The sequence below is a fragment of the Triplophysa dalaica genome, chromosome 4, assembly GCF_015846415.1.
Source record: "Triplophysa dalaica isolate WHDGS20190420 chromosome 4, ASM1584641v1, whole genome shotgun sequence".
NCBI classification, from domain to species: domain Eukaryota; kingdom Metazoa; phylum Chordata; class Actinopteri; order Cypriniformes; family Nemacheilidae; genus Triplophysa; species Triplophysa dalaica.
The window spans coordinates 9355554-9370430 of NC_079545.1; the positions used below are offsets into that span (position 1 = coordinate 9355554).

The following is a 14877-nucleotide window of genomic DNA, read 5'->3' on the forward strand; positions in this document are numbered from 1 at the left end:
CAAGTAAAATGAAGGATGGAGATTGACAAATGAACACTCAAAATGTTTATTTCAAACCACACACTGGCCCTTTTGTGTTTGTCACTGTAATAGTATTGTGTGTGTGAGAGTGAGAGAATTTGTGTGTTTGATACAGAAAGAGAGAGAGAACCATAGTGGCCTATGTGTGTTTCTATTTCGGACACAGTGGCATTGTATTGAATGTGCCCTTGTCCCAATCTGACTCCAAGGGTCAGACCTCACTCTGTTTCAAACTGCGTGTGTATAAACAAGGATGTTTATGTCACTGTAGTGGCGCTATGCTATTCAAAAGAGCAACTGAGAGGCTAAACTGGGAGTGATGTATATATGATGCATCCAAAAAGACGTCATCCTTTCAAAAAACGGAAAGCTTTCCAATTCTCCATTTATAACTCCAAAAACAAGTGGCAAAAATAGTATAGATGTTAATTGTTGGTCAAAAAAGACTACACTTATATGATGCAGAAGCAGATCAGAGACATGGACATTTTTGGCCAAATTACAGGGTGTTTAGATTAGATTACACAGGCATTGATGCCCTACCGAGCCTGTCACCAGCCCTCAAGACTCCATCTTCAAGAACTTTCTGATATCAATCACAAAATAAGACCAAATTAGACCTAAACAGTTTCAACAAATGAAATTTTTCTTAATCACAACTAATAAGCTTTTATTTTTTCTAAACATTTACTCAGTAACTTTTAATCAAAGTCAACGAGCGCAGCTGTCACACGTCAGATGAGACCTTGCCCTCCCGCCTGAGACTGGATTCTGGAGTTTTTTCTCCATTTATTTATCATTGGGGTTTGGGTTCCTCGAAACAGCCCAGTGTTTAGGCAGAGATGTTCCGCTATGGGTGATTTGTTGGTGTTAAGTGGTGTGTTTGCGTTATGAAGAACTGGCTGAGATCCAAACAAGGTATTTTAGGAAAGACATTAGTGCGAGGAAATGGGATCGACTTTTGTTAATGTAATGCGCGGTTGCTTCATTCAAAGGATACGTCTCGAACCGTGCTGGGGATTTTAGTGACTCACTGCGGTATATCCAATAGCTGGGGGCCACGTAGATGCGAACCATCGGAAAAAATCCCCCAAAACCAGCATCCTTGAATAGTTGAATATATGGAGAGAGAATGTTATGAAAGAAGGATAGGCTTTTCCAATCTTTAAGGAAGGTTATCCGTAAACTGAGCACACTTGCAGCGTGGCCTAGTGAGGGATCTTTGATCCATGAGAAGTTTAGGCCTGTTTCTGAGGCTGGAAGTTAGGCAGACGAAAAAAAAACTTTTCTGCGGCAGCTTATGCCGAACACATGCCAACGATCCGGATAAATGGAAGAAGTGATGTCGACTTGGTCAGCCAAGCGTCCCTTGTTTAGGGCAAGGTGGTGGCTTAGTCGATCTTGTGATATTGTAGAGAAAATTCAATGGGAAGATTTTGAGCAATGGCTGTTTTATGTATTAATAATAATTCAGACCCGGTTTCACAGACAAGGGTAAAGACTAGTCCCAGACTAAAATGAATGTGTGACCTATCTTAATTTCTTTCTTTTTTCTGTTGTGCCAGTCATGCTGCCAAATCAGTCTCAGCTTTGAGATGAACAGAAGAAGTAGAGGATGCCACAGATGCCACTTTTCATGAACTCTGATTTTTGGATGTTCTACTTCCCACATTTGCCACACTGTCACTTGGTTTGATGTCATCTTGTAAGTTGTCTGCTATAACCATGAATGACGCTTGAACTGGCATTTGAGCATTTAAACACTGCACATTAATTGCACCAGCAACAGATCGCGCAGGAGATTGCACAGAACAAACATCCTCATGAAATCCTTCTGAATCATTTAACCAATGTTGAACATCATCATCAGAAAGTATTTATCTATTTCATGCTACTCAGAAACCACTCGTTCTGTTTTTCTTGTTCATCTCCTGGAAGTAGAGGAATCACCATAACATGTTGCATATTGGCATCTTGTGAGGTATCAGGTATCAGGGTTTTTATTTCTGGTTTGAGACCGATAATCTTATTTACATCGGTTTTTCATTCCTTTTGAAGATTTTCTATTTTGATTCTCCAAGGTTTAGCGGTGACTTTAATATCCCTTTTATCAGACTCCATCGTAACGTCAATGACGTTTTCAGCCCTAGCGTCATTCATGTTTCGTGTATGATCCATCAAATCAACAGCAATCACATATTCAACAAATCTCCCAACTAAAACATCACAGTAACAAGCAAACAAACATAATCAACTCAATAAACATAACGTAATTTCTTTCTACACAAAAGCTAATCCGTCAACAAGCTTTAAACTCCAGGAGCCGGTTGCACCAGCTGGACGTCCACCTGGTCGTAAAACTAGTCCGGACATAAAATGCGACCTATGTTCTGCATAGAATTTATCCCGGTTGCACAACCAAGGCGAAGAGGTGGGCGTGAGGAAAAATTCTTGACGTTTTTCTGTGGAGAAAATATTATTCAGTATAAAATTGAGATAATGTAGCATCTTTTACAGACTGAATAGACAGCGCTGAATCTGCGCTTGTGTTATCTGGGTCAATGATGTGACATGTATTTTTTGTGTCCAAATTCATTATTTTCCTAAAAAGAATTTGAATAAATACATGTCATATATCAAATGGATCTACAATATGTCCTTTATAAGAAACCCTTTTCATTTTATTGAAATTCAATAGATTTTTTGAGTTTTGGTGTTTGAAAGACCAAAAATGTCAGGTGGTGCGACCGTCCGAACATACAAACAGAGAACAAAACTGAGAAATAAATGTTAATTTTCTCAATAAAATTCTTAATAAAATATTTTGGCATGATTTTATGTTAAATTTCTTATATATGAGGGGAAAAATACTCAGTGCTAAATACATTAAATGTATATTATTTTAAATTAATATATGGTCGCACCACCTGACATTTCAAAATCAGAAAGCTTGTTTAATAATGAATTAATGCTCCCTAAAATGCTGTAAAACCAATATAAATCAACACAATACATTTTTTTGGACATAAAAATACATTTTCAAACTGTTTTGCTTCAAATATTTTTTTTTCTTCTTGAAAATCTTATTTGTCATTGACCCATCTACAGAAAATTGTGGATTTCAAAGTGGATTTAAGCATACTTCATTGACAAGTGCACAAATACTGTTACCTCACAAGCTTGATTTTTGAGCAGTAGTTGGATGCACTGTTTTTCTGTTTGAGATGTCTAAAACAAAAGAAACTTAATTTATCCATCAAATACCTCAAATCAACAATTATATTTACAAGATAAGAACTTACAAGCAAATATATACTGACGCCGAGAAAAAACAAAAACCGCACGCGTGTGAATTCGATCTTAAATAAAAACATTCATCGAAAAAGATAACTTTAAAGAACAGGAGAAAACATCACATGTCTGAGAGAGAGCGGGAGAGCTCCAGGTGAGAGCTTCTGTTTAGCTCCGGGAATAGCTGCCAGATTCACTTCAGGGTCGGCCCCTGACTAAAAAACATCATAGCCTTTTATCCTTGACCAGCCTTTAAACCACTTGATTATTGTTGTCTCAGCAGCACCTGCACTATATAGCAGAGCCAGCAGGGGACGACAGGCGGGCGTAACACCCCCCCACAAAAATATTCATAGTAATATAAAAAAAATGGTTGAAGTCATAGACGAAGCCTCCATCAAAAATCTTCCCTGCTCATAGTTCTCTGCTTCCTGGGCCCTAGGAAAAAGGATAGTAGGTGTAGGGAGAGAAAAAAAACAGCAAAACACATACATCGTGTTTGGGATAGGACATCAGCAACAAGATTACCCCTACCATGTACAATTTTAATATCCGGAGAATACACTTATAACATTAGACTCCATCGCATAATCCTTTGGCTGGAGGATTATGGTCTGTATAAACAACAATTGGATCAGTGGACAACCCCACATCAACTTCAAAATGTTGGATACCTAGGACGAGAGCCAATGTTTCTTTCTCCACCAAGTAATTAAACTTGCTGTTGGACATTAAACTTTTTAGAAAAGTAACAAATTAGATGTTCAATACCGTCCTGACTCTTCTGGATAAGTACAGCCACAGCTCCATTCTCGCTGGCTTCTACTTCTAAACAGAAGGGTTAAGAAAAGTCGAGTGCAACATGCACAGGAGCACTAGCCAATTTATTAGCCAGATTATTATCTAGCAGATAAGTAAACTCCTTCTTCAACGGTTGGCGTTTCATGGGTTTCACCCTATATGCAACATCAATATCGTGTTCAATCAACGTGGTGCAACTAGGCACATCAGAAAACAAATGTGGAAAAGACTTTAATAACTGTACGATATCACTGTTCTCAAGTGAAGTAAGATGTGGTAAAAGATGAGTTAGTTTTTCAATCGTCCTTCAACAATACCCCTGGAAGGAAAACAAACACCATCTTCTCAATCCAACTGGAGGAAAAACTTTTCTGAGAGGAGATCACCTCTTCATTCAACTGTAAAGAGTTATCTGTCACAGTGGTTAGTAACGCAGCAGGAGATGCGGGAGACAAATAAGGTTTCAGGAGATTTACATGACAAACCTATACTCCTTTGCAATGTTGTGGAGTTTAGAGAAGATAATTCTGACCAGGAAGACATTTTAGAACAGAAAATGGTCCTGCAGAACGAGCTTGAAAGGGTGATTTACAAGAGGGAACAACGGCAACACTTGGTCTCCCACTTGAAAATTTCGAGACACCACTTTTCTATTGAATAATTTCCCCAAGCAATTGCCCGAGCTTCATACACCCTGTACCGGAAACCACAGACGTAATCCAGTACATATTGTGAGGGTTCAGACGGATTCCAGTTGTCAGCAAGAATTGCAGGGGGACCACAAACTTAATGTCCGAACACTAAATCATTAGGACTGAATCCTACACTCTCCTGAGTAACTTCTCTGACACCCATACAATTGTGTTCAAAATTATTCAACCCCCAATGCTGTAATTGGTTTTAGGGAATTTAGTGTACATTTGTAATTGTATTCAGAATGAAATCCTACAAGGACTTCTTAAAGAAGCATATGCAACTAAAATGACATCAATTAGTTTTGTAATACAGTAGTAAATGTTTCTTTTGTGAATTCTTCATTGACATAATTATTCAACCCCTTAAAGACTACCACTCTGAAGAACAGAGGTTCATTGAAGTGTTTTCAATCAGGTATTGAAAACACCTGTGGATATCAGGGAGCAGCAATAAAGCCTAATAAGCACCAATTAGGCAGCTTTAAAATGACTGTGATACTCAGCTCCTTCTAGACATTTACTGGTGTGGTTACAAACATGGTGAGGTCAAGAGAACGGTCCAGGAAGACAAGAGAACAGGGGATTACTCTTCACAGGAAGGGCAATGGCTATACGAAGATTGCAAAGATGTTAAACATACCAAGAGACACCATAGGAAGCATCATTCGCAAATTCAAGGCAAAGGGCCGTTGAAACGCTACCTGGTCGTGGCAGAAAGAGATGCTGACTTCGACTGCTGTGCGCTACCTGAAGCGTAGAGTGGAGAAAAGTCCCCGCGTGACTGCTGAGGAACTGAGAAAAGATTTGTCAGATGTGGGTACTGAAGTTTCTGCTCAGACAATACGGCGCACCCTGCGTAATGAAGGCCAAGCATACCTCCAAGTCCACTAGAGCATGGTTGCAGATTAAAGGCTGGAACATTTTGAAGTGGCCATCGCAGTCACCAGACTTAAATCCGATTGAGAACCTCTGGTGGGACTTAAGGGAAAGCAGTTGCAGTGCGCAAGCCTAAGAATGTGACTGAACTGGAGGCTTTTGCCCATGATGAATGGGCGAAGATACCCGTAGATCGCTGCAAGACACTTGTGTCAAGCTATGCTTCACGTTTAAAAGCTGTTATAACTGTAAAAGGATGTTGTACTAAGTACTAAGATTGAATGTCACTTGGGGGTTGAATAAAACTGATAATGATGTGAGCTCAGAAAAGACATTTGTGGTTATTTCATTATAAATGTTATGTTATATTTGTCTGACCTACACGTGCCTCTTTGATTTAATTGTAAGCAGGATGACTGAATGATCACAATCAATGTCAAACCGACCAAAACAATCAATTTCAGGGGGGGTTGAATAATTTTGAACACAACTGTAGGTAATCAAGGCAAGCCCTACTCCCAATCGGAGGCAAGCTCCACACAATGTGACCCAAGTAGTGACTTCAAGGTCTGATGGAATCTTTCAAGGGCTCCTTGACTTTGAGGATGATAGGCACTGGAAATGTTATGGCTGATTTTCAATTGTTACAAAACTTTAGGAAGTTGTCGACTCATGAAAGTTAAGCCCATTTTAGTTTGTATAACTTTGGGAATGCCGAACGTCAACATAAAGTTAGGTAATGCCTTAAGAACAGACTTTGTAGTAATAGAAATAACAGGCTATGCAGCTAGATATGAGTGGATAAATTGATAACAGTGTGTAGATGTGAATGGCCAGTCTTGGAGTGAGGTAAAGGCCAGTCTTGGAGTGAGGTAAAGGCCATACACAATCGATCAACAAATATTCATATGGTTTTGAGAAAGGTGGAATAGGTTTAAGAGGGGCCACAGGAATCTTTATTTGATTTACCAGTAATCTGGCACACATCCCGTTTTACTCCAGACCAAAATAATCTACGCTGTTCTTTTCATAGGTTTTTCTCACACCCATATGTGTAGCAACTCCGTCGTGAGCTAGTCGCACAACAGACTGTCTAAACTTCTGAGGTGTTACCACCTGTACATAAGTAGTGGGTTCAGCTTTACTCACCCACCGTCGAAGTATCAACTCCTCAATGAAACAATGCCAGTTGTGTTAAATGGGGCATATTCTGCACAGTTGTCAACCTTGTCCAATCTACACATCACAATTCTCATGTTCAAAGTTTTGGTCAAGAACATTATTAACATCAAGTGATTTTGATCTAACCAATCAAACTGGTTTCACCGACTGAATGAAAATTTCTGGACACCCATCCTCGAAATATCCTCTTTTCCAATAGAGTCCTACACTCTGTGATACGAAGTTGGCTTTGATCGTTTCAATATATCCGCTGCAAATGGTTCTTTGTTGACTAAATGTGGTGGCGCCATGCTATTCAAAAAAGCCGCTGAGAGGCTAAACTGGGAGTGCTTTATTTGTGACGCATCAAAAAAGACATCATCCAAAAACGGAAAGCTTTCCAATACTCCATTTATTACTCCACACACAAGTTGCAAAAATAGTAAAGATGTTCATTGTTGGTTAACAAAGAGTTTACTTTTTGCATTCACACCCTCCTAACCCACAACAGGTGAGCAGGTGCCTATTAACCAATTCCTACATATCTCATGAGCCCTCTCAAATCATGTGACACATTAACCATTTCATGTTCACTAGAGTCAGAATTAAGGAAAAGGACATGAAGAGTTCAGAGGTGAGAGCTAACTAGAGTCTGTGCATTAATGTTTTGGCCTGTTTGTTTATCTTTTCACATGCATGGAGATATTAAGTGTTTGTTTCACACACAAACATGCACAAACACTCTCTCTCAGAGACACCCAAACTTTTTTACAACACTTTATTTGGCAGTGTAAAAGGATGCTGCATCTTTAAGATCTGCCTCGATGTGTGTGTGTGTGTGTGTGTGTGTGCTGTGTGTGAAAGAGAGATAGTAGCGGGGTTTGTTTATTGTTTCAGGGACAATAGAGTGAGTGAGAATCATAAAAGCATCGAAGGAGATTAAACTGCACGGCACATCAGAGAGACTGAGCGCGGTACACATACACATATTCACATGGGTAAGTTTACCTGATTTCACCTGAACCAATATTAACCCACTGCCGTGATATGCATAAATGAAATAGATCAGCTAGTTTTGTGCGTTTCATATGTTTTGGACTAATTGAGATGTTTTCATTTTTTTTACTTTATATATTATAGTCAGACAATTGGTGCTTATGTTCCTGTAATGATGGAAGTTATAAAAATATTGTAATGCTTTCTAACAGATTAATTCAGAGGCTGGCTCAGCTTGTGATTGGCTCTGAGAGTTACTGCGATATTTTAGAGGTGTGAGTGAGACGACCAGTAACCTCAAGAGACTCAAACCAGAGGTCACATCGGGTCTTTAGGTCAATTTGTTCTCTCCTTTTTCTTCTTTCCTTCGTGTCACTCTTCTACAGCACAATGCCGGTTTGATAACAGACAGATGTTTATTGTGATTGTATGAAGTTATGTATATATTTACATGCCCTATATTATTTGACGGACTAAAATACAATAGAGAGATTTTCTTATCAACCTTCAGCAGAATCATGTTTGAATGTCTTACAGTAGAATGCATATCTGAATTGCTGTTTCTCATGCGTTTAAACCCAGTTGCATTTATATTTCATTTATTCTGAAGATGCTTTAATCTAAAGGAATTCACAAAAAACATACATTGAACATTTATGCTCCAGATTTATTTTTAGGGTTCTAAATTTCTTAAAATGTGTCTTTAAATCATCAAATGCACTGAAATATCTTCAGACCAAGTGTCTGTTCGGTTCAAATTCGCTAAATTGCTATTTCAAATAAGTTGGTCAAAAGTTTAGAAAAAAAAACAATCCAAGGTCTGAAAAGAGTGTGGCAAAGAAAAACCGCAGTACCTTATACAATAGTATTAAAATTATTATCAGTGTCGGCACTTTGAACGAAAAGATTAAAAACAAAAGTTGTTTTGAATTTGTATGACCTGCCGTGACCCTGCCCCCGAGTAAAACACTGCAGTGGTGTCAGTGTGTGTCTGTCTGTGCCGCCACAGGAGAAAACGCAATGACGCACTACACCGGTGAGCGCGCGTGCGCCTGATTGTTCACAATGATTGTTTTTGTTGTTAAAACAAAAGCCATTATAACGCTCACAAGTGATTCTTTTTCTGACCACAAAACCTCAAACACTCACACACAAACCCTCTCTCACCCTGATACGAGCCTACTCCAGAAAGAGTGAGGGGGGAAGAAGAGGGAGGGAGAGAGAGAGAGAGAGAGAGAAAGAGAAGCGAAGCAGCTTAAGCGATGAGTTTTTTTCTTCCTTGAGGTGAACAGTAGAGTGTATCTGAAGAAACAGAAGGAATTTACCTCCCCGCATTTAGATATCACGGCAAAGCAAAAGGCTCTCTGCGGCGTTTGCACAACTCTCTTTGCTTGGGTTCAGCTCAGTGGCGTCGATGTTTCCAGTGAAACAGCCGTGGTTGTGTAAAGCGCTAGGTGATCTGAGATCTTCATCTGATCATCTCCACCACGCTTCCCATCACATACATTAAGGGATCGCTGGGAACCTTTTGGAGCTTATTGTTTTTTGGCTTCTGTTAAGTTGCTTCAGTTTAAAAAGAAAGAAGTATTGATTTTATTTTATTGACGCATTTGTTTTGTCTGTTTAACTGTTCAGATGTCTTGCATATAAGGCACAGCGTTTTTTCCTAATTTCCATAGGAGTGTGTTTTCATTTTTGGTCCTTTTAAGAAGGGCTTTGGAATCGCCCGCGTTCATTTTCTCTGCATTTGGGTTCCTTGCGAGACTAACACATTTATTTGTAAAGCGTTTTGTGTGTGTGCATGTACTTAAAAGTACATTTTAGGCCACTTACATGACAAGTATGTTAGTTGAATGATTTGGGCCACGTAGGCCATGTGTGTTTGTGTCACCTCTATTTGACAATGTATGTCTGAACATAATTAAGACTGTCCAGAGGTGAGAGGGTGCATTGCTTATAAATGTGCCTGTGCATTGTGTGTGCAGTATGCGCAGCGGTTGTGTTCATATATTACTCACCCACAGGTTGCTATGACAGCTGCATCCGCTGCCTGGGCGCTGTGCCCTACACCAGCCTCCTGGCCACCCTGCTCTGCTACACCGGAGTGGCCCTCTTCTGTGGGGGAGGCCACGAGGCGCTCTCTCACACATATAAATTGGTAGAGCTGTACTTTGCAAGAGAGCTCCAGGATTTCACGGGGCTGGCTGATTTGTAAGTGATTCTCTTTATTTCGTCCCATTCAATGTGACCTATAGATTTGCGTCACTCTTTTGTATTGTGTGTTTCAGTATAAAATACTTTCAATATGTGATCTACGGTCTGGCCTCCTTCTTCTTCCTGTATGGACTGTTGCTGTTGGCCGAAGGTTTTTACACCACCAGTGCCGTAAAACAGACCTTTGGAGAGTTTAAGAGCACCAGCTTTGGGCGCTGTGTCAGCCTGACAGTAAGTACGTGTGCAGAGTTTGTAAGTTTGGAATCAAGTGTGTTGTTGCTATAACATGATTGGCTGATTTCTCTTTTCCAGTTAATTGTTCTGACATACGTGCTTGCCGCAATCTGGTTGGCCATCTTTGGCTTTACGGCCATTCCTGTCTTCTTTCTTTATAACATGGAAAGTTCCTGTCACAAGGTTAACATTCTGTCTGAAACAACCCTCTTCAACCAGCATTCAAGGGTCTGCATAGATGCACGGCAGTACGGTACGTCTGTGTCTTCGTGTCTTATTGTACTGTTTAAAAGTTTGGGTTATTTCAAGTTTCTAAGAGCATACTGTATGTCTGGATGTTTGAAATTAGTAATCATATTCATTACAATACAAAAATGTCATTTCAAGCCAGAAAGAGACTCTAGTACTGTTTAAAAAACATCACAGGATGAGACTTAAAAAGTAGTTTTTTTAAACGTGTGTAATAAAAAGTAAATATTTTCCAATTCTAGGCCAAGTATAGCTACATTGAATATGCAAAAATATAACATTTGCTTTACTTTTTAATATTTTAGTATATAATTCCCATAGCTTGTTTTATTCTATAGTTTTAATGGAGTTATTATTATCCTAAAATGTGAAAAAAAACTATACTTTAAACTTTAGAGCAGTAATGCATTTTTGTAATGCATGTGTTCTGTTTTGTGAAGGGTTCCTTCCCTGGAATGCTGTGCCAGGTGTTGTTTGTGGAACTACACTAGCTAACATCTGCAAAACAGCAGAGGTTAGATACACACATGAATGCAAGCAAGACTCTAGTTTCAAGAGTTTCAAGACCCTATTACTTACATTTTTGTTTATCTTTCTAGTTCTACGTGACCTACGACCTTTACATCTGTGCGTTTGTTGGAGCTGGGATCACTCTTTTCGCTCTGGTCAGTGATCTTCCATTGTTCACCTCTGACATTTAACACACTAAGTCTAGTCATTCAATCAGAAACCTAAATCTTATAAGAAGCAGTCATGTCGTGTTGTGGCTCAGATAATTATTAACAATTATACTGACAAGTTTTCATATAATTGAATTGAAAATACAAAAAAGCTAAACAAAGCCCCGCCTCTAAACCTAACCGTAACTGATGAGATAGCAGATCAGATCAAATGTTAAGAATAAGATCATAGAAATTAGCCACCTTGTTAAAGGTCTAGAGTGGGATTTATAGTGGCCACTAGCGGTGAGAATGAGAATTGCAACCAATTTCTCAGTCCAAACACAGAGATCATGCGGGCATTAGAATGACTGTAGAAAAAGCGATGTCTTATTTATTACCTGAAATAAAAGGTTTTCGGAACTTAAGTATAAAAAGAAGGATTAACTACAGGACCTACGGTAATATTATAAAGACCTTCCAGCAGAGACACGTTGAGACCTATGAATATACTTTCCAGCAAAGAGAAATTGGAGAGAAAGATCTTCTAAAAATCACCCCCCATGAGGTTGCTTTGATTCGGATCAGTATGTATGTAACATTTTAGAACCAAGATATGTTGTTGTTGTTACTGTTATATTAACTGTGTAACGGAGCAGTTTGGAGTGTCATTGTCTATCTGGAACCAGTGTACTTATTCATTTGTTGCATTATTATTATTATTACTTCCATTGCACAGCACGTTTGAGGGCAGAACTAGCTAACAGTATATAAGCAACGCTGTTACATACGTTTGATCTGACTGCAAGATAGCAGTTAGGAGTAAGTTAGTAGATGTTTTTCCCCCCTTTGTAAAGTCGGGGACAACCAGACTACGTCCCATTTCCTGTAACAAAAACGTGCTCTCCTGTAGCCCAAAGGTTAGAGCATGGTCCTAGCAATGCCAAGGTCATGGGCTGGATCCCAGGGGATTGCATATACTTAGAAACAAAAAACATATATAGGATAATTCAAGGTTAGTCACTTTGGATAAAATAATGTACCGCAGGATAGAGGGAGAGCAACACACTTTGTAGAGTTGTTTGTCCGTTTAGGGCTACTGTACAAAACATGGCGCACATTCGAATGTATAGGCCTGCTCTGTATGTAGTAAGAAATAGTTTATTCTGAGGTAATACAAGCATAACGGTTATTACGCAAGGTCTTTATACACCTCTGAAGAAATAGTTTTGTATATTATATTCCATTTCTGTCAATAGATCCTTCTAAAAATCCCACGTTGCTCCTTTAAATAGTAATGAAATTATATGAGATTGTGTTGAAAATATGAATGGATGTATTTTGACAGAATTCTGTGAAGTCAGAGGGCAAACTCTGTGAGTGCCGTTGCCAAAAATTGTGAAGTTCAGTACGGAAGTACAGCCGGTGGATGTTTAGATTTATCACTGCTGGTTTACCCTACTGCTAGCATCAGTAACTGACCACTCAACTGACTGACTCCCTTTTCCTGAACATTTCTCATGCTCTTCTTATCTAGAACACAGATGATAGGGCGATTCCAGCCAAACAAATTTTGTGGACAAAAACTTATCACACGCATACATTTATATAAACATGTAAAAATAATATGTATGACATACATGTAATCTACAGAGTATTTGGACACTCAAGCAATGAATACTGGTGTATATCTTGTTTACTGAGTTTCTTTTGTTTCTTTTCTCGTGCTTTAGTTCCTCTATGTGGTTGCCACTACCTACAACTATGCTGTTCTAAGGTTTCTTGGAAGGAAGGGCATCCGTTGCTAGGTTTAGATCGTTTTTTCGGTGTCTTTCCAAACGACTCCATTTCTGTGGTCATGGTGGCCAGTGAGGAAACCCAAGGAGCTCCATGATACCCCTGCAGAGTTCTGTCTACAGATTCACCCCTGGTTTCAAACCTACACTGCAGAATATCGATCAAAGAAAATAACAATCCATCGACGCACTACATTTAACACCACAAATTAATGTACTGTAGATCTCTGGAGGAGTGGAATCTAGCCTCTGTATTTCTGTCTTTCTGTTTTACACATACGCAGACACTCGCGCAAGGTTCGTTCTTCTGTTTTTTATAAGTAGCCAAACGAGTGCGTTTTAACGTCAAACTCGTTCGACTTGCCGTGAGATTTGACTCCCCTGCTTCTGATTGGTTGATACGGTGGGGAGGTTATCTGATTGGTTTTTAGAGGTATTGCCCACCCACAACTAATACAAACCATGAAATAACGGGGACCTTATTTTGATTTTGATGCAGCAAACGCTGCGCGTAATCGCTAGAAGCAACAAACGCTTAAAAACGGCAGAACACATCTTGCGCGAACAACTGCTCTGCTCTTTCTCTCACGGTCATAGGTTTGTTTTAAGGATAGTATGTAGCTTTTTGATCATATTAATGCCTTGCAGTTTTACCAGGACTTCATGTTATCTCCTTCATTCTGTGGTGTGAGAGACACAATGTCTCCTCAGACATTGGACATATGAAATGGGTTTATATTCGGAGACACATAAAGATACAGCGCTGTAACAAGCAGTGACCTGTAAGTCTGGGTTCAGTATTTTAGTGTCAATGTCAAACCATGTCTCGCAAACTGTTATCTATGAATTTGTGTTTAATGACACAAATTTCCCACTTTTTCGTGTCAGTCAGGATGACTTCTTTGTGTCACCCAGCACGACTTTCAATCGAATTTATTTAAAACAAGGTATCTTTCATGTGTTGAAATATATATCAACGCAATCACATGGGAATTCATATCTATTTCAAAAGGTGGCTCATTCGTTGAATTCCTATTTCCTTAGATCTCATTGGTATGTTTTTACTTAGGTGTTTCCCATGTGACGTTAGGTTTAGGGGCGGGATTAGGGGAGCCATTTATAGTTGTTTTGCCACCTCGTGACACTCGCGTTTTTAGCAAAATTTAGCCTTAGCGGTTGTGACTTCAGGGTTTGGGGTGAAGTAAGTTGTTGGTTTGCCACATACTAAAATATGTACGACTTATTTTGATATCAGTCTGTGTATTGAAACTGTGTCGTGCTCACTGACAGGAAAAATGGGGATATTCGTGTCCAGGATCACGCATTAATATATTCCAAATGTCGTATCTTTGCCACGAACTGTCGTGAGACTGGGTTGGTATGTATGATTGTGGACGGCTGTGAATAAGTGTGTGTTTTTATAACTAACTGTATCTGGCAGTAAACTGAACCCGATCAATGATGGTGCTCGATCAAAGAAACTAATCATGTTTTTATTATTCTGGCTCACTTCAAAGAACTAAAAGTGATCTGAAGATGTTAATCTAATAAATTAAGGGAAATGATTATTAAATTCTGCAGAATTCTAATAGAATTGAGTTTACATAAAATTGTGTGTTGACTTTCAGTGAAACTCATGCAATAAACTTTCATTTAATTTAATAAAAGCGGAATGTGTGTTTGGTCTCTTCATTGAGATGGTCCTCACTGCAGAACACAAGGGGGCGTGGTTGGATCCAGATCCAACTCCTCCCACTTTATATCTTTCGCCGCAATTTGGAGAGTAAGTTACAACTCGTGGTCGCCAACGTTTGGTCATTTAGTGTACACTTGTAAGTTTCCGAGGGGACGTTCAATTAGTCGAAAGTTAATGCACACCCTGAG

At 39.2% G+C, this 14877-nt stretch overlaps 1 protein-coding gene across 2 annotated transcripts; it reads left to right on the forward strand.

Annotated features, from left to right (window-relative positions):
• The first annotated feature begins 7735 nt into the window (after positions 1–7735).
• Positions 7736–14660, forward strand: plp1b (proteolipid protein 1b). Of its 2 annotated transcripts, none has more exons than XM_056746885.1 (7): positions 7736–7843; positions 9866–10052; positions 10130–10286; positions 10368–10542; positions 10979–11052; positions 11138–11203; positions 12931–14660. In XM_056746885.1, exons 1-7 carry the CDS (start codon positions 7840–7842, stop codon positions 13003–13005), a joined length of 738 nt encoding a protein of 245 aa, XP_056602863.1. In that variant the 5' UTR covers positions 7736–7839; the 3' UTR covers positions 13006–14660. The 2 variants fall into 2 exon arrangements, with proteins under 2 accessions (XP_056602863.1, XP_056602862.1); XM_056746884.1 differs by lacking the exon at positions 7736–7843 and adding an exon at positions 8998–9295.
• The last annotated feature ends 217 nt before the right edge of the window (positions 14661–14877 follow it).

Excerpts from the sequence above, each read along its gene's own strand:
- plp1b (XM_056746884.1), top strand. The coding sequence starts at position 9,256 with ATGTTTCCAGTGAAACAGCCGTGGTTGTGTAAAGCGCTAG. Across the intron at positions 10,053-10,129 it reads TTCACGGGGCTGGCTGATTT|TATAAAATACTTTCAATATG; the intron begins GTAAGTGATTCT and ends TGTGTGTTTCAG. Across the intron at positions 10,543-10,978 it reads CATAGATGCACGGCAGTACG|GGTTCCTTCCCTGGAATGCT; the intron begins GTACGTCTGTGT and ends TGTTTTGTGAAG.